Genomic DNA, 24,394 nt, shown 5'->3' with positions numbered 1-24,394 from the left:
TATAGCCAAGACAAGCAAAAAAACGACGAAGCAGCCATGATTGACCTGCTTGTTAATTTGTCGACTCACGACTTTGAAGGAAATATCGAAGACAAGATAATTCCTGTCCTCGCGGACTCCGATGATGTAACACCGGAAGACATTAACACTTCTGATGTAGTCGGATCTGAGCAGATTGAGCAACAGCTGAATGTAACTCAGAAACAGCGAGTTTGCAGAATAATTACACCAGCCACAAAAGGTCAAGCAGAGACAGCAAGCTCAATCTTACTAGAATCAACCACTAGGCGATTCACAACTATCGGCGAACGCTGGTCCCAAGAAGCTAAAACAAATCAGGCAATTGACTCTAATTCAGGAGCCAAAGCCAAAGTGAGAGAGGCCAAATTTGACAGAGATAGAGAAGCTGATCGCCAACAAAGCCAAGCAAGTGAACTGAGAGAACTGAAACATGTTTATACCCAACAAGAAATGAGAGAGGAAAAAACAGAAGACCAATACTGCTCCCAAATAACAAGAATGAAATTACCAACAAGAAGAACCAAAATAAACGCAAATTATTGCTTGATGATTGAGAGAGTTTTCTGCAGACAGACAACTTGATATTAAACAGACAAAATGTCCTCCAGTTGTTTAAGCACATACCGCAATTAATACCAATCGACACGGAAGACATCAAAGCTGTCGAGTTCCTAAACGAAAGAAAAATGGACCAAGTGTTGCTGCATATTCATTCAAGAATAGTAAGAGACTTGATTCTGAATAACAAATTCGATCTAAATTCCCTAGGCTTTGATGTCTGTGAGATCCTTGATGAAAACTTATCAAGAAGTCCAAAAGAAACGTTGACTTTAAAACCAAAGGAACAGCTCAATAACAAACCACAAACAAACATTGGGAACGAAAATCAGCCAAATGGGAAAAAATCGGGTTTATGCCGACAAGAGAAATTTAGCACTCAAGTCGACTCAACCAGTTAGCGAAATCGTCAAGATCACCCACCCAAAGACAAAATAAAAATAACTATCATTCAATCCACGAAATCACAAGACGAGGCCGGAGACGATCAGCAAAAAGAAAACAGAGAGGGGGAACAGGCCAGGTGGAGTTGGCTAGCTACAACTCTAAATTGTGAAAGATAAAGCTAATGCCAAACGATACCCAATAGTAATGATATATCTCTGGGTTCCTGGAACAGTCGAGGGTTCTTCCATTTATACAACATGAAACCGAAAGAACTAGAAGACCTAGATATTATCTGCTTGCAAGAGACATGGGTTCAAACGATGCCAGTGGCCTTAAACTATGAAATAGCATTCAATCCTGCAATAAAACAAGCTAAAGGAAGGCCCAAGGCAGGACTGATAAGCCTGATAAAGACGGAGCGACATTTAAAACTAATTTCATCTGAAAACCCGTCCCCGTACGTCCAGGTGACGCAAGTAGCAATGAAATACGAGCAAAAAAAGAATGAGAAGAACCTTCACATAATTAACATCTACTGGCAACACAAAGATTTGGACGATTCTGATTTCCTAGACTTGATCTGTGAAATCATCGACAAAATTAAGGAATCAGGAAGGAATGCTAGTATCATCTTATGCAGAGATTTAAACATGGACTGCATACACAAAAGCAATTTCAAAAAAACGGAATCAGTCAGAACAGCGAATAGCCTCTGTCAAATCAATGCAGCTTGGTCTAAAGAGATGGACGCACGAAACATGCAGCTGCTGAATGGAAACGCCAGAGGAGACATTCCTGCAAGACCCACCTGGGCGAGAGAGGAAAGTAAATCTACACTAGACTACTTCTACATGTCAGAGAACATATTTAGTGAAGTAATTACATTAAAAGTTACGACTATGCTCCAAAGCGATCACAACTTGCTTACAGTACTAGTAAAGGCGGATCCAGGAGGAGAGATAGATACTTGGAAAAAACAAATAATAGCTGTACCAGGCAGACATAAGGTGCGCCTCGATGAACAGAAAATTAACAACTTGTCAGACGCTCTGTCTGAGGCGCCAAGGTACGAAACCGACAATGGGCCTAAATATAGTAGCTTGCTCGAAGAATATACTGAACTTCATAGTGTAAACCAAAAACCGATTTACAAACATCAACATGTGTATAACATGGATATAGTTCAGAAAAAAAGAGAGCTACGAAAAAACATTCGAACATTAAAGAAACTTGAAGAAAAGGAGAAGCAAACTAAAATCAAAATGCTCAAGAAAACATATAGAGCATGGCTATCTACGCACAAATACAAGATCAAGCAGCAAGATGCTGAAACAATGCTAGCGCTGATATCCACAAGAGCTGTGAAATGCTTTTGGTCCGTAATTAACAACTTAGACGCGCCACAAGGAGCTCTTTTATTAAGTACCGTGCCCGAACAAAAGTGGATCGTGCACTACACTGACTTGTTTAAGAAACAAAACATAAGAGGAGCGGACCTAGTGGAGGACCAAGCTGAGTGGCTACTTAACATCACTGAGGAAGATATATTAATAAACTTTAAAAAAGTTGAGGGCGCCTGGGCCTGATGGCCTGACGAACGCACACCTTAAGAAACATCCTGAGGCCTGGGAAAACTTTTGCTATACTCTCTTCCAAAACATCCAACAAGAAAAGAGAGTTCCAAAGTCGTGGAAGACGGCTATAATAGTCCCAGTGTTTAAAAAAGGAGATTGCTCGGAGCCGAAAAACTACAGACCCATTGCGTTGCTTGACGTAATTGGGAAAGTCTTCGCCACTCAAATACTGAAACAACTTGGAGCATGGATCTATGACACAGGTCAATACGATATCCGGCAAACTGGCTTCGTAAAGAGAGTAGGATGTTCTTTGAATTTACTAATGATCAACCTGTTAAAAATCGAAGCTTTAAAAAATAAAACAAAGCTCTACATAGCATTTGTGGATCTTGCATATGCATTTGACAGTGTTGATCGCCAACTACTATGGACCAAGATGACACAAATGAACTGCCCTCCCCACTTACTAAGACCAATACAAGAACTGTATTCAGAAACATCGATCAAAATTAGGCTGAATGGAACAGGCTCTCTATCAACACCAATAAAAACCGAAAGAGGCATAAAACAGGGCTGCCCTTTAGGAGCAACACTATTCAACCTACTAACAGCCGACGTCAGCCAAGACCTAAATCTGGTCAGAGTATTCCCTCCTAAGATAAATGTTTAAAATCTGGGACACATGGTCTACGCTGACGACATGGTACTATTGGACCAAACACCAATTGGATTACAAAGAAAGCTGACAGCCCTGAAAAGATATACAGACACAAACGGCTTGGTAATAAACACAAACAAAACTGAGATATTAGTGTTACAAAATCTAAAAGGAGCCACAAGCCAAAAAAGCAAAAAGTATTCATGGTCAGTCGGCGATGCACAAATTGCTTGTTTAACTCAAGCACAATATCTTGGCGTCATAATAAATTCCAACTTAACAGGCGAACCAATGGTACTAAACATTCAGAGAAAGTGCAGGATTTTGGGAGCACAAGCAGCTACAATAAATAGAAAATACGGAAAATTCAGCCTAAAACCCGTGATAGAATTTTATAGAGCAAAAGCTATCCCGACTTTAATTTTTGGTGCTGAAACAATGCTGGGCTGCTCCTTTAACACCTGGACTTGGTGTGAGAACACCTTTTGGTTAAGAGCGCTGCAACTTCCAAAAGGGGCGCCCGTTGCCTACCTACGATACGAGCTAGGTCTTCTATCAATCAATGCTAGGGTACAATGGAACATCCTAAACTTGTATAGAAAGATCCTGGGAGCGGACGAACTTCCACAATTCAAAATCTTAAGCTGCCCAAACAAGTCACCATCAGATACCGTCTATACGCAGTGGAAGGCAAAGTGCGAAAAAACACTAGAGATCATTGGAACAAATGCAGAAACTTTAATACTAAATCCCAACAAAGTAAAGAAAAAGCTTTGGGAATGTGACTGGTGTGAAACAATTGCGCTAAAGGCAACCTATAGGCGTATGAAAGACGCCCCTTCAGAAGCAAGGATGCTCAACAAAACACCAAAATACTTTGAACGATTCCCTTGCCCTATCAGAAGGAAACGCTTCATTATGTTTCGCCTAAATTTATTCAAGACGAAACAAGCACTAAATCTCTGGAAAAGAAGTGAAATGATAGATGAACTTTGTCGCTTTTGTGGATTACAAAAAGAATCTCTAAAACACTTAGTTCTGAATTGTACCCATTTTCAACATGCGAGAGAAACTCATCTAAAAAAGACAAACATAGGGAGTACTTACCAAACTAAGGATGACATATGGGCGTTACTCCACGAGGGTTCAAACAGGCAACTGATGTTCGCACAAACGACATACCTTGGAGATCTGGCAAAAAAATTGGAATCAAAAGATCCCAATGCTGAGAGGACCGATGTGGACAGATAAAACAACGGAAGAACGCGAGATGTGAATAGAATCCGATCAATCCGAAGTCTGAGCGAGCAAAGTTGCCAGTTTACCGAATCGTTTACCTGATCATTAAGAAAGGAGTTGCTTTGTTTTTATTATTTTAAAAGTTTGTAACAAACTGATATAAAATAAAAAAAAAATAATAATAAAAAAAAAAACTTACTGCCCATTCATCCAGGGGGAGCACATCATAGTGGAGACTCTTCAGCAAACAGGGCAATACTTACAAAGTGACAGAATCTGAACAGGGAATGTGAGTAATTCCAGAATTACTTCCTGGATTCTGTACATGCAAGGCTTTCCTGTGGAGGTCAAATATGGCCAAAACAAGAAGTGTCCTCTGGTGCAAGGATTGACTGACTTGATTGTGCTTAAGAAAACTATCTTGAGGACGAAAGTCTAAGGACCAACAGTGATATGGATGCATACCTTACTTCCCCGCACAAAGTCTATGAGGAAGACACGTATCAGGGGATACCTTCAGTTTATGTGGATGCGGATGGGTGCTCCTATCATGTTCACAATCATGAGGAAAAAAACTAGTGGCTGGTATTAGGAATGCCTGGGTGAATGATGCACCGGAACCCTCTGCTGGGTACAAAATAGGTCCCTAATAAGGAGGAACGCGGAGTAACGTAGAGTAACAGTCCTGCAGTGGACTGTGTGTTGGAAGTCTCTCTACAGTCTCCATTTCGTGGATGGACCCAGAACTCAAAAGCTCCTCCGTGCCGCGGAGCGGCCGCGGAGTAACGTAGAATAACAGTCCTGCAGTGGACTGTGTGTTGGAAGTCTCTCCACAGTCTCCATTTCGTGGGTGGACCCAGAACTCAAAACTCCTCGGTGCCACTGAGCGGCTGCAGAGTAATGTAGAGTAACAGTCCTGCAGTGGACTGTGTGTTGGAAGTCTCTCCACAGTCTCCATTTCGTGGGCGGACCCAGAACTCAAAAGCTCCTGCGTGCCGTGGAGCGGCCGTGAGTAACATAGAGTAAGAGTCCTGCAGTGGACTGTGTGTTGGAAGTCTCTCTACAGTCTCCATTTCGTGGATGGACCCAGAACTCAAAAGGTCATCCGTGCCGCAGAGCGGTCACGGAGTAACGTAGAGTAATAGTCATGCAGTGGTCTGTGTGTTGGAAGTCTCTCTACAGTCTCCATTTTATGGGTGGACCGAGACCTCAAAAGCTCCTCCGTGCCACGGAGCGGCCACGGAGTAACGTAGAGTAACAGTCCTGCAGTCCTGCTGGGCTGCCGGGCTGCTGTGGACCACTGTACCACCGTTCTCTAGCTCCCACCACAGGCCTCTAACCAGCGGGGATGTTGTAGGAAGGCCGCCTCCTGAGAAGTGCTCGCAGACGGGAAGAAGAAGAAAGAGTGTAAAGAGCCCCTTCACTGGACGTAGCCTCAGAGCCGTCTACTCCCACTGGGGAGCGACCGCCACTTCCCGCAGCCTACCTACCACAAACAAGCGGGATTCAAGCTTTGGCTCCGGCTGCTCCCGTTGAACACGCAGGTAACAACAGTGTCGAGGCACACCCAGCGGCATACCAGTAGGCTCCAGGTAAGATCCGGCTACCATCACCCATGTCCACTCAGCCGTTGACCCATCCCCACCTTCTTGGGCTCCCAGTGTCAGTGTCAGGATGTACTGACCAGACGAAACAGTACTCTAAAACTCATGATAATTTGGACCCCATTGAACTGAACACACGGTTGAAATCTCACCCATGGATATTACAAAGAACCTTACTTTGCTCCCGCCTTCGACCACTGCTACTTTGGCCTGAAACAAACCAGAACCCAAACTAGTAAAAGAACCATGTCAGCCTCAATCAAGCTCTGGGGATCTGACCACTCTTACGCCACATATGCCCCACATTAAACACTGGCTCAAATCCACGCTACATCTAACACAAGGATCAATGCCCTCTTACTGGCGGGGAGTGGACTGGTGGATGGCCACGTTGAACCTGGGGCGTCGGCGGCTTGTTGTCTGGACGAATCTCTGCATCCCTTCCACTCGCTCGACTCGTGCGTGGATGGTGCTCTCTCAGAGGGAGATGTGGAGTGCCTCGGAGCGGTGCCTCCATCTGATCAAGGACTAGTGGCGAGCTCACTGAATGCGGGGAGGAGGAGGATCCACTCTTCCACCTACAGCCGTGCCACTCTGCCCCTCGAAAGCAGAACCACCAAAGAACATTTCATCGATAAAGCAAATGCAAAGTAAAAAGCAAATGCCTTACAATGCAAAATGAGGGACCAATCCATCAGCACGAAAACATGCAAATCCGCTACTAAGGAAATCACAACAAAAGGCCCAGCAGGGGCACAAGTCTACTGAAATCTCAACAAAACAAATGCACAACTCATCGACTAATCCTTGCGAGACCAAAGACAAAGTTAAAGAATTGCATTTGCAGTCTACAATTAACAACAAAACAAACCTCTTAAAACCCTCGAAGCGGGTTTATAGGAAGATGAAAGGAAATTGTCTATTATTGTCCGCAAGCTTGAAAAACCTTTTCTTAAAGCAGAAACTGATTGGTGACGATTTGCCTATGACACCTGTCCACGACCTTTCAGATGCAGAACTCCTGGAGGGAGCCGCAGGCACCTTGAAGACTGTTACACCTTCTCCCTTACAGGCTCAAATCAGAGAGAGCCATGAAACTACCTGTCCAGAAATACCATCTGTAAAAGTGCCCGCTCCACTTGACCCAAGCCTGGAAACCCCTATGCCAGCTGAAATGAGGATGAGGGATATTGACATACGAAACACTGCTCCAGGGAAAATTTCTCCACACAAAATACTGGATCAAAGTACCATAATTCCAATCCATTTAAATCAAGATCTGGCTGAGAAAACGGTGCTCCGTGCAAGACCAAAGGCCTAAACCCTTGGCTCAGGATCATGGATGGACCTCAAGAGAGCGGAATAAGTCTGATAAGTCAACCTTTCCCCAGCGTAATAAAGACCTACCTAACAACAAGGCAGGCCGTGCCAGCGACCACAGACAACATTCTTCAAAAGTCCGTCCCAGAAGTTCCATCTCACCTCGAGGTCAGTATGATATCCCCAGATACGACCAAAATGCAGTACACCAGAGAAACGATCAGAGAGAAAACAGGTTGTTTAAGTTCGAATCTATATTGGACAAAAGTAAAAAGCTGATCCTGAATCGTGGAACAATCGTACAGATCTTACACAGCATTCCAAATTTGCACCAACTAGTGTCTGATGACATCAAACTCATGGAATTTGGCATAAAACATCGAACTGACTGTGTCTTCCTCCACATACCATCTCAAGTGGTACGAAAAATGCTGTCTAAAGAGATAGAAAATCTCAGAATTTTGAGATTCGATTTAACAAGCTCAATCCATAGCTCCACTAAGGGAATGCTCAATAAACGCAGAACACGATCAGCCTCAGCAAGTATGTGAGGAGCCTTCGAGTCCTACTTCGAGTAAAAATGAGTCTCAGACCCAATTGGAATCTCTGACTTAATTGGATCCATTGAACATAGGAAGAAAGCCAACTGGACCAAGATCGGCGATTACGATCACGGTTACCCAAGAGAACAGGATCCTAGAGAAAGAAACAAATGATTCCCCAGCCAAAGACTGGTCATGGATTCAAGACGCATTTTGTAAAAGGAGAGCATAGCCACCCAGTTCGCCCCAAGTGGCCTCCCATGACATCCAGGCAAGTTCACATCGGAACTTGGAGCCACCTGGCATCGCCAAACCAGATAAAGTAAAACCTTTGAGGTTGGCTTGCTGGAACACCAGGGGATTTCACCATTTAATGACTCCTAGCGACATAAACCTGGGTGATTACGATATTCTGTGCCTACAAGAGACTTGGCTTGTTAACTACCCATATATAGATGGCTATGAAGTAACTGCAGCCTTGTCTGCAAAGGGAGAGAAAGGTCGCCCCGACTCTGGCCTTTTAATAGCAGTTAGAACCAGAGTGGGTTTATCTGTCACCAAAATTATTCACTCTGACCTATTTTGTTTGGCAATCATTATCGAATGGTCAACGAACTGTGAAGTCAGCAAGGGAAAGAACACTGGAAACCTGTTAGTAGTGACATGCTACTGGAACGCGTTAGCGATTTCAGATGTTAAATTTATTGAACTGGTCACCTCAATACTTGACAGCTCATTGTCAGAAAACGAGATTGACCATACTCTAATTTGCAGAGATCTAAATGCCGTCTTCGAACCTGCAAGGCAGCCTACGAAGCCCCAAAAAGCAAACTGTATGGCCATACAAAGATGTAGAAAATGGTCAAGATTTATGAAGGATAGAGACTTTTACCAACTAAAAAAAGAGGAGGGCATTGATTGTATAAGCATCCCGACATTGGAAAGAGAACTTCAATCCGCCGACCTGGATCACATTTTTGTCACCTTCGATCTTTTCCTACTCCTCAATCCTATCACTGTTAAAAGAACTTCAAACAGTGACCATAACCTCTTAGAAATAACGTTACATCAGGTAAACACCAGCTAGCAATCTATAATGACGAATGGGGTGGAGATAAACAATGCTGGCAATAGGTGCCTGAAACCTGAAGATATAACATTGGTCATAAAAGCGTATTCTGCCTCAAGAATCCATGGCAAAGCCCCGCAAACAACGATTGACTACAGACCGTTGCTAACTCCATTCAATAGCTGCCATTCAAAAAATAGCAAAAACACCCTGCGCCATCACTCATTTGATCCCACCTTACTTGAGAAAAAAAGAACAATGAGGCGCATCAAACGGCAGGCTGCAAAATCAAACAATCTTGACTTTAAAGCCAAAGCTGCAAGAACCATGAAAGAGTATAAATCTTGGATAATTAACCACAGACACATGTTGCTACAGCAAGATGCTGAGCAAATGTTAAGAACTCTCAGTGGAAAAAAATCCAAGCATTCGGGTCATTGATTAAAGTTGCCTCGAATAGACACCAGGAGGTCCTATCGAATAGCGTGAATGAGAGGACTTGGGTATCCCATTTCTCCACCCTCTTCACGGATCCAAATCAATCCCTTGGCCCTGAGAATTCAAACAAAGTTGGCGTATCATGGGCTTGTGAGTATGAAGCATCTGACATCATGGGAAAAATAAAAAAACATAACGAACTGAAACATCCGCACGAATGGTCGCTTTTCATCCAAGCCGTTTTTGGAGACATATCTAAAGGAAGGCTAATTCCAGACTCATGGAAACTAGCAATAATAGTTCCCATCCATAAGAAAGGTGACAACTCTGACCCGCATAATTTTAGACCCATAGCGTTGCTGGACGTGATAGGGAAAATCTTTGGATCCTTCCTTTTGGATACATTTTCAGCTTGGACTTTACACATCAATGCGATCGACCCATTCCAGACTGGATGTGTTAAAACCGTGGGTACCTCAGCAAACATTATGCTACTAAGCATATTGAAAGACAAGACACACTCCTACTAAGGCCAGATCTTCATAGTATTCGTGGATCTTGTCCAAGCTTTTGACAGAGTCGATCGCCAACTTCTATGGACCAAGATGGAAGCCTTAGGCTGCCCAGAAGACATAATGGACCCTCTGAAAGCGCTCCATACAGACACCAAAATCCAAGTTCGATTAAATCAAGGAGGGCTCCTGTCATCTCCAATTCCAACACACAGAGGAGTAAAGCAGGGATACCCTTTGGCCCCAGCTATATACATTTTTTTCACCTCAAATATCCATCACTTTGAGCCTACATTGAGATCCTTCCCACCATCTATAGGAGGGGAGAAAGTGACACGTTTGGTATACGCGGATGACCTCATATTGATTGATCAAACAAGAATTGGCTTGAAAAGACAGCTGGACAGTTTGCACAGATACACCACTCTAAACCACCTGGAAATAATCCAATCCAAGACCAAAGCTATGTGTTTCAAATGAGGCAACCAGAAGACTGAACCCTTTACATGGATGGTGGACTCAAATCCAATTGAAAAAGTCGAGACCTTTAAATACCTGGGAACTACCACCAACAACAGCTCGGTAGAGACTCCGTTTCTTGAAGACCTACAAGCTAAAGCTAAACAACTGCCAAGCCAACTAAAAATCCTGGATGTTAAATTTGGCTGCTTCTCATTGGCGGCAGCCATAACGTATTACAAGGGAAAAATCATCCCTCATTAACATATGGTACTGACGGTATCCTGGGCATCCCTGCCGAGACCTGGAGGCGATTAGAATCAATTATCTTTAAAAAACTTTAAATCTCCCAGATTCAGTTCAAATTGATGTGATTCGTAGATAACTATCACTATCATCGATCGAAGCAGCAGTGGATTGGAAACGCATCACCTTATACCGGAAAATAATTATACCAAATGGGCCAAAGGTACTGGGACTAATCAACAGAGAAATCATGAACAAACCGCTACTGCAACTGACCTACTGGGTCAGCCATTTTAAGACAACCCTGGCAGAAGAGTGCTGCTCTGAAGAAGATATCGTAAATCTGTTGCGTGTGAAGAAAAACCTGTTTTGTGCTGACTGGATATAAATCTTGGAAAAAGCAAACGCTTCTAAATTGGTAAAAGAGACACCGCAGAGTGTTTTGAAGCTCAATGAATTACAGCCTTACCTTCTGAAATTTCCAGACAGTCGCTACAGGGAAACCTTCATGAGAGCACACCTTAACCTAATCCAAACCAACAAAATTTTGATCATAAGAGGACTGAGCCAGTCGCTCGGCTGTCGAATTCTGCAAGAACAAGGTGGTGACAGAATCAATAAAACACGTGATGATCTACTGCCCTTGCGTGACTACCGTGCGACAGCAGTTTCTAACACATCTTTTCCACTCTCTGCAAACATTGGATGATGACCAACGATGGTCTGACTTGATGAGTGGAACTTCTACTTTATGGGTGATTGCGGCAGTCAGATTCATTCGGAAAGTCTTTCCACCAACTCCCGCAATCCTCTCGAATAACTTGTAACCTAAAGAACTTAACAACGGAAACATTCTAGAACATTTAATTTGATGGAAAATGGAAACCCAACAGTGGATATATGGGATCCATATGTATGTTTGTCTTTTTGTAAAAATTGCAATGCAATTAATTTCAAGTTAAATAAAAAAATAGGTCCCTAAGGTAATCAGGTGGCAGAGTTGATGGTGGTATATCAAGCCATCTTCACTGCAGCACCACACCACCAATTCAAACAACTGGTCATAATCACTGACTCTGATTATGTCAGGTATGGGTTTCTGGAACACCTGATTAACTGTAAAAATCGAAGCATGCTGTTTACAAACAATAAACCACTAAAGCATGGGAAATGAATATAATCAATTGATGATCTGGTAACCTCTAATGAGATGACCATCTATTGAAAAAAGATCAGAGGTCACTACAAAATAGAGGGACCAGACTAAATTGGAAATGACTGACTTGGCTGACCAGTTGGCCAAAACTGGAACCATTCACGGGGATCTCATAGAAACTGAATCCCTGTTGGGGGAACTACAAGGCACTGCTATCACCAGGTCCCAAACCTGTACCAATAATGAACTCTCCACTTCTCAGTGGAGTAAAGAAACCCCAGATGCAGATTTGATTGCTGTACAAAAAGAGGACCCAATTATTGGGAAATCTGATCAACATATTGAAGACCCTGTGAATTTTCCTCTGACAGAATATTATTATATCGGGAAAGATGATCTGCTGGTTGTTGATGACGTTTTCCAAAATGTTCTGAATCCAAGGCGGAGATCCACTTCTGAATGTGACCAGTGGGTAGTACCTAGATCATTCCGAAGCCTGAAGTTAAATCACGCCCATGACGGGGCCACTACGGGTCGAAGGTGTTTCATACCTTAGAAATCTTGCACGAGGTTGCATATTGGCCACACATGGGCCAGGACCTCAACATCTACTTAAAAGGGTGTCTTGTGTGTGCCCAGTTTCAGCCAAGTTTCATCACACACAGAGCTCCCCTACATAAAAAGGAAATGACAATGCCTTGGTCGGATTTCATTGGGCCAGTGATTCCCTCTTCTAGAAGAAACACGTACATGTTGACTGTGACATGCTTGTTTACTAAGTGGATAGAATGTCTACCAGCTTTGAATTGCAAGGCGGAGACAGCTACGACACTAATGATTAACCACATCTTCTCTTATTTTGGCCTTCCCCAAAGGATTGAGCCAGACCAAGGAAGTCATTTTACCAGCGAGGTGATGACCAAGATGTGGGAGATACTACGGGTAAAGAGAAAACTCCACATTGTCTACCGTCTAGCCCTGAGCAGGGGAGTTGAGAAGTACAGTAAAACAATTGTGGGCATCTTGAAAAAGTTTGGGACAGACGCTGGACCAAGTTGGGGCATCCGATTAACACTTGTCCTAATGACCATGAGGTCCATGCCGGCTTCTGCAATCAAGATTTCTCCATTTGAGCTCATGACTGGATGAAAAATGGTGCTACCTCAGCATCTGCTCTACAAAACTCAAGAGCAGACCCTGATCAATGTGTCCACTACCCATGAGTACATTGAGAATTTACGGAAACACCTTCAGCACGATTTTGCTTATGCTCAGAGAATTTTAGAAAAGTCGGCAGAAGGAATGAAAGCCTACTACAACCTAAAATCTACCAAGAAGGACTTTGAAGTAGGAGACAGGGTCTACCTGTACAATTTTCGAAAGAACCAAAACAAGGAGCAGAGATTCCTTCCCTCTTGACACAATGCTTTTGAAATTAATGATACAATCTTACCTGTTGCCTGTAAGGAGAACATAAGGAATAGAAATTAGTCCATATCAATCAGCTGAAGAGCTGTCATCCCAGACACGTGCTACAACTGATTGAAGAGCCCAGTGAGGGTAGAGCCCAGGAACCATCTGAAGAATGAAAGGAAAGCATGGAAAACCGGATGGAAAATATCACACATTAACAGGGAGTAAAAGAACCTATACTCACAAAGAATGTTTACAAATCAGGAAATAACATATAATATGTGTAAAAATGTTCATGTAAGGGAAATAAATGTCAATGTGTTATGTGAGGTTGTTTGTTGTTCAGGTTTTATGCCTATTTACCGGGGAAAGAAGTCTGTATAAAATACTTAACCTCTCTTTTACTTTCTGCAGACTCAATAACTCCTAACATTCACAGCCTGAAAAGAGTGGAGTGCAGACCAGATTGCCACTCCCTCAGGACAGGAAAAGAGCGGTTGTGCTCCAACGTGGAAATTCATGGAATGAGCAAAAGCAAAAAGAGAACAAATACTGCACTCTCCCTTGCTCTTTTCTACAGGTCAACTGAGTCAAAGACCCAGGGGGTGGGACTTGTGGGGTGAAAAGACAGCCCAGAGTGACAGAGGTGCAGAGGCCATGCTAGGCCCCTATTGTGAGAGTGAAGATGGCTAATGTGAAGTTCGATTGAAATATAAAAGCCAATACAAAACAGTGATTTTCAACATAAGGCCTAGTGAAATGGAAAGAAATAGGCCTAGTGAACTCCCGTAAAATGGACAGGTGTGCAAGTGAAGGGGAATCTACCTGCAAGCTTAAAGCTGATGGATATGCCCAAAACAGGTGGTGCTGCAGATGCCAACTTCATGGCAACTGGGAAAAGGCACCTTTGACAGATTTAAAACCACAGCAGAGCACGTGGAAAGAAAAGATACATTTGAAATATTCTGCATTTGGAAGATAAAAAGGAGGAATGGTGCCTGACATTTAATAAATGAAGTCAAGTGACAGATTGCGTAATCGGGATTAAAGAGACTTAATTTTCATCATATAAAATCGCACACAGCATGTCAAGAGAAAGACCTATTTCATTTTTTGTAAAAGTGTACACTGGTTTCCTATGTTAACTGTGGCCTATCTGCATGTATAAGATTATTAATTAATCTACCTCTGTTCTAATATAGTAGAAAATAAAGATTGTATTTGTGAACAGCAGGCCTAGGTGTAATACAAAATGTTGTCCATGTAAAATGCTATTCTTTTAGAATTATGTATGTAGCTTGTTTTCCCCATTGAACTGGAAGATCTGGGCCTTTGAAACTTTGACCTCAAGACATTTGGCTGAGGACCTCTAGGAGAAGAAGGTCTGGTTTTCAGTTTAAATGCTAACAAAATACAAAGGAGAAGATCGGAATTGTGGAAGTGGAAGATAAGTCAGCCAGTAGAAGTGGCCTTAAGGTCAGGTCTCCCCAATAACTGTGCATTAGCTTGGTACAAAACACCTTTGCAGCCCAGGAGGGCAGTACATGATCACATGGGCCAGCCAGATGTCCTAATGGTATTACCCAAATTGACGTTTTACAATTGACCTTTTGCACAATTGACCTAATTATAGTGGTCCTAATGGACTTTCTGCACAATTGACCTTTATATTATTTTAGTTATTTTATATATGTATTGGGTTGGTTTTGGATTATAAATAATATAAGGGGATTGGGTGGGGGTTTGTGGGGGGTTTTGGATTGGGTGGAGGGTTGTGGGGGGGTTTCCCCCCGCATATATGTCCTAATCGACCTTCTAAATTAGGTCAATTCTCTAGAGGTCAATTCTCCCAAGGTCAATTATAAAAAGGTCAATTAGTATACAACTATCCTAATCAGGTAACAGAAGAGAAATGAAACCTAAGAAATAGTGGGGGCTCATGTGAAACCCAGTGACACTTCTGGTGCCTTGCCATTGATTTACATTGAAGACATTTTCTTGAATAAAAAGCGCATTGTGTTTTCCACTGAGCTCATCCCGGGTTCATATTAAAGGGGATCAGATGCCCGTCGGGACCATGTAAAAACGAATTTTGGGTGATGTATACAATTTAAGTTATGAAGACAATTATGATTACGGCCTTCTCATAATTCCGAGGGAATACAAGGTTGGTGTGATGATAGGTTATGAAAGTAAGATTTGAATCAGGAAAGGTCAGATTTGTGGCTATTTCGGATCAGGAGTAAATCGATAAAAACAGTAGCTCTTCCCAGGAAGGGCGTGCCGAGATATGATTAGTATTTTCTGACTAGACATAAAATATTGAACTCAAAAATATATATGTGCCTCCAGTTATCTGAAAAATTAGGGTAGCTGCATGTTGTTAGATTTTAAGGTCACTGAAAAAGTTAAACCCATCTTCCTCCTCCCTCAGTCTCCATCATTCACACCCCTAACTCCTTGTCCTATTAGCAGGCAGTGGGCGTATTGGGGGAGGGAGAGGGCTGGCCAATCCGTAGTGTGGGAAGTATGATAATAATGGAGTGTCATCAGCCCTATAGGAGATCAGTTTTCAATCTGAGAAGGATTTGATAGCAGTTCTTTCTTTGACTTTTCGACTCTTGTGACCTTTCTTTGGATTTTTGATTTTTGCCTTCACTTTCCCACTCTATTGCTTGGAGGTAGTCTGCTTCTGGACTCGTGCAAAGAACTAGCAGAGAGACAGGAGAGCTACCAAGGCCTTACACATTGCGTTGGAGGCAGAGACTGGGAAATCTAGAAGCTTGCTGGGCCTGCCATTTGAGTAGCCAGAGGAAGTCTGGGTGCTGAGGACTACCATTGACTGAAGCCTTTGACCTGATCTGGGCCGTCCACAGAGAATCCCTGCTGTTTCCTCATATCCAAAGCCTCTCATGTAAGTAGATTAATCTAAATGCCTACAAAAGTGTGCGGAGGAATCTGCCAGCCTTAATCTCCATCTTGCATAGTGAGTAGGGGGGTGGAACTGGGGAGACCCTTGGCACATTTTATTAAATCCAACTCAAATTAATTCCACTATAGAAAATCCCCCTGTCCATTTAAATTGAATTGTGTTGGGAACTGCTTGCCTTAATCCTTTCCATTAAATTGTGGGGAGAGGGGAAGCTGGGTAGATCCTTAGCGCATTGAATTGAAGTTAAGTCAATTGATTCCCATATAGAAAATGTGGGATGAGTGTTGTTAGAGTTTGAAACTAACAAAGTTCATGCCCAGTGTGTTAGTCTGGTATAGACAATAAAGTACTTGGCTGTTCTCTACCTTTTGGAAACCGTGGTCGTCTGTACCGAAGGGGGTTGTCCATAATTCCAAAATAAGCGACCCTAAAACGCTGCCATTCAAGTGAACGTAGAGTGTGCAAAATAAATGTCCCATTTATTTACTTGCATCCCAAAACGATTTTCCCAAAGCCCTGTATTTCATGCAAATAAAAAGCCCAAAACTATTTTCCCATTGAGTTCCTTTCCTGACTTTGCCTTTCAAATAAAAAGCCCAACACGATTTTCCCATTGAGTTCCTTTCTTTACTTTGCCTTTCAAATAAAAAAAACCAACACGATTTTATTTCATTGTGTCTATTTGTCAACCCCTGCCTTTTATTAAAAAATCCAAAATGATCTTGCTACTGTATTCCAACTCCCTATACCTTGCCTTCAAATTAAGGGGGTCATATATAACTGATGCCTTGTGGTGGTGGTTGCTGGGAGAGAAGAGCATTGTGATAACCCAAGCAATCACTGGAGGTTGTTCAAAGTTCATCATTGTTAATATGCAAGAAATCCTCTGTGTGTGTTTGATGTACAGTCTCCACATTTTACCTGTGTGTAGTAGTATATGTAAGTTCATTAGAAATACAAGCCAGGCAATTGGTGCAAGTAATTTGTAATTGTGACATTGTGTTGTGCCACGGCGTTGATGCTTGATGTTTTGGTTGCTAGTATTATTGGTCAAACCTTAAATAAATATATATTCTTACTATACACCGGCCTGGTGGTACAGAGGATAGTTGCTGCGGTGGTGCGAAATAGGTTGGAGGCCACACTAAAGTTGAATCTGTATAAGCGCTTTAGGTGGGCACCACCTTGCTTGAAGAGGAAAAGGAACCCCCTGAGTTGAGAGTGACCACCTAATACATTTTTACATTATGCAGTAACCGTAAGTAGAGACTGCTTAAAAGGCTCAGGTTCATCTGTGCATGCCATAGTGTCAACATGTGATGCTATAAAGAACTTGATATAAGCCGATGCAGCTTTATAGCCTGATGGGCGTTCATCAAATGCCAGCAACACATAATAATTCCACGGTTGTGCCTTCAAGGTCCATATAAAGTCATTCTATGCCAGGGACAATGCCATATGCTCAGGTTCACCCTTACATGACATGTGCAGTGATCATAAGCGAGGAGAACCGTCATATGCCCATGTTCAACTTTGCCTACCCATGTGAAATCATAAAATGCCAGTATGACAATCATATGCCCGTGATCAGCATTGCAATTCACTGCCACTCGCCTCACGCCAGCAACTCCTTCATTTATCACAGAGCTCCCTTCCAGTACATAGTATTACATAATATTCAACGAAAAACGTCCTGTGCATTTTTTCAGTCCGCCCTGTCAGGTTCAGTCATATTATGTGAGGAAAAGCTTATGCCCAGGTAAGTCGGATATTATTGAAATAGCGAGTATAATTACACAGCCTAGAAGTGGGATCAACCCAACACGGAGCACTATTTGAAAACAACAATATATTATTAATCGCAGCATCCTTGCAACGCTTTTGCACAAAACATCCAACTCAGGCCTCATCTGAAAAGTTCTGTTTTCCAGCCTGTGTGTGTACAATGTGGAAATGCCCCCAGCGCTCCAACCCGGCAGGGGGGCCAGAGCTCTACCCTGTATGGCACTCATTCAGCAGGACCTTGCTTTGGGAGGGAGCACTTCCACTGCACAAAATGTCCGCATGTTCCTTTAACCGATGACACAATCTAATAAATGATGCTTACCTTCCGCTATAACGCCCCCGACGCCGAGCATAGCCGGGAGGGCTGCCCAGCAGAGCCATCTCAGCTGTAGCTGCATGGCTGTGCTCACACTGCCGTCGCCCCTCTCCCCCGTGTTCTTCCCCTCAGGCATAAGTTAATTATTCACAACGATGTTTGCCTGTTTCTTGTGCAACTGAGGAAGGGAACACAGCATAGGCCCAAACAGTTGCTCTTTCTTCACTATCAGATGTGATATGTTTTGTAGATTGTAAAATATTTCATGAACACCTCAACATACATACACTACACGGTGCTGGTAGTTTTTTTTAGAATTGGATGTCCATTGTAGCGCAGTGAGGCCTCCAAAAGTGGCAGACGGGCACTATACAAAACCACTTACATTACCATGCTTAACATACTGCTTAGTGAAGGGAAACGGCTTAGTCAACAAAGCTAGCCTCCTAAATCGCACATCCTGCAACATACATGGTCAGGCCTTAGAGAGCAGAACTACTGCACCATACATGGTCATGCTTGAGAGAGAGCAGGACTAGCCCCCTTAATTGCATGCCGTGTACCATGTAGGGTCAGGGTTTATACAACATAACTATCCCAATAATTCATGCATACTGTACCATACGTGGCAAGACTTTGGCTGTGTAAGAATTATTTAAACACATACCGAATAGATGTGGCATTTCCAGCTTCAGTCTTTTTTAAAAAAAAAATCTTCTCAGGCCTGGCAGTGTCTGAAATGTTTGTGGTGTTGGCTCTTGGTCAACTCTGACACGGCCACAATAAAAATGTCTTTCTGTGCCTTCCAATGTGCACACTGAAAAGGAAACCTCATCTCATCCAAATGTGCAATTAACTTGTAAGGCTCTCTGCTTGGGGTTCTAAAAGAGGGCTGTCTGGGCTGGCACAAACAACAGTCTCACAGACCAAAAAGAATTGGCCCTCATTCTAAAGCCTTCATTGACTTTTCATGGCCCACTGAGGAGTACAGGGCTGAACGTTCTAGGTACGGATAGAAAGAAATGGCAAATGGTGCATTCTAAAGCACATTGGGCAAGCAACTTCGGTTTATTTACAAGATGCACAGTTCACTGTGCTACTAAATTGGCACAGGTCGGTCGAGGAAATTCACACACTGGTCTGGTAGGCACATTTATTTATTTATTTTATATATTTATATAGCGCCAGAGCCCACAGGCATCAGGGCACTCAAGGCAAAGCACTAAAAGGCAAGCGGTGGTTAATCAAACAAGGCACATCCTTTGGGCAGTGCCATCCTGGCCTAGAGGCCTGTGCGAGCCTGCTTACTTATTTTTTGCTCCCAGATTGTCCCAACTACTCCAATACACTACACTTAGAACCATTTGTTTTGGTAAGAATCTATTGGTTAACTATATTTTGCTATTTCGTAGTCACATTAAACAGGGTTACACTGTGGAAGGGACTTCTCATGACCATCAGCCGCGTACAATAGAATGGGCCTCATTACAAGGTTGCCAGTCCGGTAATAACGATACCAGTAAGGGAATACCGGCATCGTTTACCGGACCGGTGAATTACGACCCGTGATGCCGGTGCTACCAGCATCTGCCGGAACCCATTGTGACCGGGTAGCACCTTCCCGTAATGAGCACGGGCACACGGCAGCCGTGCCAGTAACACTGGCATGCCGTAAGGAAGTGCACATTACGAGGTTCACGGACATGCACTTACCGGCATCCAGATGCCAGTAAGAACGGGTACCCTGATGCCGTTAACACCGGCATCACAGGGCAGCGGTTAATAGCAATCTGCTGTGTTAAAACCTGCCACAGGTGCACACAATCAGCACAGGTGGAGGCAATGTAGTCTGGCACAGCACAAAAGGAGCACACCCACACACCACACCCCTTCCAAACCCAAAATGCTACCATTAGCAGTTGCAATACTGGGGCTGGAGGACATGCCTGCACTGCTACTACTCCAGGAGGCATTGAACCAGGGAATGCAGCAGAGGCGCAGGAGGAAAAGGAGGGTGAGACAGGGCCAGCACATACCACCAGGACAGGCAGTAGTACTCTGCAGGCAGCCACCAATACCTCACCTAAGGGACAGTCCATTTGACCTAACCCCTGCAAAGATCCACACCCTGTACTGCCTGGACAGTGACACCCTGTACTGCCTGGACAGAGACACCACATGCACAATAGTGGACCTCATCCATGACGACCTGGTAAGCCTCCTCAACATCCGGACAGGCATCCCCCCTTTGCTGAAGGTCGTGTCAGTGCTGCACTTCCTTGCCACAGGCACCTACAAGCACACAGTGGAGCATCTGCACGGCATCTCACAACCATGTTTCTCTCGTGTGCTCAACCAGGTGCTAGATGTCCTCCTGAAACATTGAAGGGATCACATATATTTGACGGACTGTGGAGGTAGTGAATGCTACCAAAATAGTATACTATGCACTGGCAGGCATGCTAAACGTAATCGGTGCCATCGACTGCACCCATGTGGAGCTGGTAGTCCAGCATGCCGAGGAGGTAGTGTACCGCAACAGGAAGCTCTACCATTCCATGAATGTCCAGATGGTGTGCGATGCAAGGCAATTAATTACGCATTGCTGTGCAAGATTCTCGGGACCCACACATGATGCCATGGTGCTGTGCAACTCCACATTTCCCCACTACATCGCACGACACGCTGCACAACGTACCTGGCTGCTGGGTAAGTCCAACAACAGGGCAATGAGGAGTGTTGCTTGGGTGGGGGACCACAAGCATAGGCAACCTGTCTGCTGGCTGGGGTATCTGGGGCATTTCCTAGGGGGGGGGACCACAAGCATAGGCAACCTGTCTGCTGGCTGGGGTATGAGCGGTGTTGTTCAGGGTGGGAGGGGGAACATAGCGACCTGGGTGGCAAAACTGTGACCCCAATCACCTCGACAGAATGTTCAACATAGCCGATGGATGCAGATGTGGAATGCCTACACAGCTGTGCATTAATGTAAGCAACATACACAGAGCCCACCCCAGCACATGCACCTTGAACACCATCAGACATGAACCACAGGTACCACAATGCACCACCCTGCAGGCACAATGCCTCAGATACATGAGCCGAGCAAAGTCCATCATGGGACATGCAGCCATGCCTGGGGCAAATCCAACTGCCACACATGGAAATCTCTGTCACTGCACCCACCCCACAGGTACACCGCAGACCAATATACCGAGCCAGGCACCTCAAGGGACACTTAAATTGCAATGGTGCAAGCAAGGAAATTAATGTAATCACTGATCAGTTACCGCCAATAACATATGAGCGAGTGGCACAGGATGCATCCACAGTACCTCTGCTCCACCCTGCCAGTACACACCCAGCCCCCTCACAGAAATGTTTGCTGTCATTGGCGGACCATACCACCATTGCGAATGGGGCCGTGGTCTTATGGGGGAAGGCAGTGATGGGCAAGTACATGGTGACATCAAGTAGTCATAAACATGATTAGCAAACCACTGTGTATCATGAAGCACATCAGGCAAATATGTCATGATGCACGCCACATATATAGTACAAATTTGAAATGCAACACACCCATCAGATGTCCGCAGATCATGGTCATTAATAATTCATTTGTGAAAGTGCTGTACCTGATGGAAAGGTCCCTAAGAGGTGAACGGCACACATACCATGGATCATCCCTAAGTACACTTACCTGGGTCTTACTATAAGGAAATGTCAAGTGCAGTCATGATGAATCTGTGGCATGTGACCATGAACACTGTACAGGCAATGACAACAATGTTCACCAATACACTTTCCATTGCTCCTGTGCAGGTGATGCCGGGTATCCCCTGAAGCCGTGGCTCCTGACCCCCATCAGGCAACCAGTCAACAGGCACGAAAAGGACTACAACCGTGCACATGCACGCACTCGTGTCACGATTGAGCAGACTTTTGGCCTGTTGAAGGCCCGTTTCCGCTGCCTTAGCAGTTCGGGTGGGGCACTCATATACAGGATTGAGAAGGTGGGCAAGATAGTGTTGGCATGTGCCATGCTGCACAACATGTGCATCCGGCTCAACGTACCCCTGCCCCCTTACACGGACCAGATTCCACCAGAAGATGAGGTGGATGATGGTGAAGAAGATGCATATCGACCACGGCACAATGTGAATGAAGGACGTGTTCTACGGAAAACTTTGATTGCACAATACTTTTGATGGACTGGGTGACACAAAGCACTCGGAATGGGGGACACTGAACACTGGGCACTGTTAAGAAATAAATTGACGCACACTCAAAAAGCAATGTCTAGTCATGTGTTTTTCTTATGCACACCAGGTGTATTAAATGAATCAACACTATGGGCCTCATTACACGGATGGCAGTAACCATGGCGCTATTAGCGCCATGGTTGCCGCCGGAGTCCGGCATGATGAATGGCGGAATTACCGCCCCAATCCAAGGTTGGCGGGGGCGGTAATTCCCCATTCACCATGGCCCTTCCCCATTCCCATTTGAGCCCCCATAGGGCTCAATGGGAATGGGGAAGGAGCAAATAACGGTACTGCAATTAGCGGTACCGTTATTTGCTCTGAAGTCCCTCAGCGGGTCCCGTCCTTAACGTGTGGTCTGACCACACGTTAAGGACGAGACCCACTGAGGGACCTTGTGGTAGGGCGGTAAGGGATTACAGGCACCGGTGCCCTTACCGGTGCCGGTAATCCCTTACCGCCATCTGTGTAATGAGGCCCTACGTACAGGGAACAGGAACCAACGTGGAGATCTACCCCTCAATATACAACAAACTACCCCCCACACCCACCCCCAATGCCCCAACATCCCCACATGTCAATGTGTGTCAGGCTTCTGACGCCCCCATTTAGGAGGGAGGGGGTTGTTCGTCTGGCCGGCGCATACTGCGCAGTGACCTCTGCACCGGGTTTGTCTGGATAGAACTTGCTGGGGTTGAGCTGGTCGATGGTGGGGGTTGTGGGTCGGCCTCTGGATCACGATGTTGGGTTATGAGGGCCACCAACTGGGTCACAGCCTGTGTCATTGCTGCATGCACTCACACATGAACGCGCCGGGCCACACGGTAGACAGCACGGCTTATTGTCCTGGTGTTCTCTTGCATGGCCAGGCGTGTGGCTTCCCCTTCTACAACGTATTGCTTGACCATGTCATGCATGGCCTGCTGGCACTCTTCAATGCGGGTGAACCGCCCCTCCAAGTCCCAGATGGATTGCACAGCTGGTGATTGCACGGGAGGTGGTGGTGCCTGCATGGTTCCGGGGCTGCGTGATACTACAGGCATGTCCTCTGCAGAGATGTGTCCATCAGAGCCATGTTCGGAGAAGAACTGTGGTGTAGGCAGCATGGTTGGGGTGTGTGGCATTTCCTCAGACATGCAATAGCCTGAGGTGTCCGCCTCCTCCAGTTCCTCCTCCACGCTATGTTGCACGGATTGTGCCACCTCACCAAGGTCACTCGTGGCCGTTGACTGTGGCCTCTGGTGATCCCTCCTCATCCACCCGAGGTGCTTGCTGTGGGTCAGAAGTTTATTTTGATGTGACGTTTGTGGCAGGTGTGCCTTTTGGCATGGGTGCCTTGATGGCAGCAGTTTGTTCTTGCTGGGGCTCCTGCCTAGGTGTTAAAGCTAGGTGCTCTTCTGGTTCTCCAACTTGAGTGCCCTGTTGGCTGGGGGGCTGTGGCTTGGGAGCAGTGATTTGCCTCTTGCCAGCCCTTGATGTCGATGCCCTGGAGGCGTTGTTGCTCCCTCTGCTCAGGCATGATGGTGTCTTTTTTGGTGTTGCGGTGTGTTCCACCTCGCTGTCTGATCCCATGCCTGTGGGGGACAAAGAGGCACGGCATCAGTCATGGGTGAACATACATCCTATATACATCGATGCTAGTACGTTTAGAGTCCTGTGCATTGTCGTTTACATGTTGGGAGGGGCGGCCATGGTGCTTACATGAGTTTGGGGGGGGTGCAGAGTTTGGGCATCCTTCTGGTGCAACCATGATGGGCATGGTGTCTGTTGGGTGGGCTACAGGTGTATTGTGGCTTGCTTGCTGTAGCCATGCCTCAGGGGCTGTGTGCCATGTGCTGTTAGGATGTGGGTCAAGTGTGCAATCGGTAGTGGAGATGTGTGCACCATGTATATGTGTGTG

General features: G+C 44.8%; 1 protein-coding gene across 1 annotated transcript in view; it reads right to left on the bottom strand.

The window, feature by feature from the left end:
- Positions 1–18,323, bottom strand: part of F13B (coagulation factor XIII B chain) — a 265,588-nt gene extending 247,265 nt beyond the window's left edge. The window contains exon 1 of the mRNA XM_069642698.1: positions 18,239–18,323. Within this exon, the coding sequence (XP_069498799.1) occupies positions 18,239–18,314 (76 nt within the window). The 5' untranslated portion in view covers positions 18,315–18,323. The remainder of the gene's footprint in view (positions 1–18,238) is intronic.
- Between the last annotated feature and the right edge of the window lie 6,071 nt (positions 18,324–24,394).

The sequence above is a fragment of the Ambystoma mexicanum genome, chromosome 1q, assembly GCF_040938575.1.
Source record: "Ambystoma mexicanum isolate Mex_15411 chromosome 1q, UKY_AmexF1_1, whole genome shotgun sequence".
Classification (NCBI taxonomy): domain Eukaryota; kingdom Metazoa; phylum Chordata; class Amphibia; order Caudata; family Ambystomatidae; genus Ambystoma; species Ambystoma mexicanum.
The sequence above is the reverse complement of the archived record's forward strand: the minus strand, read 5'-3'. Positions and strand labels throughout refer to the sequence as shown.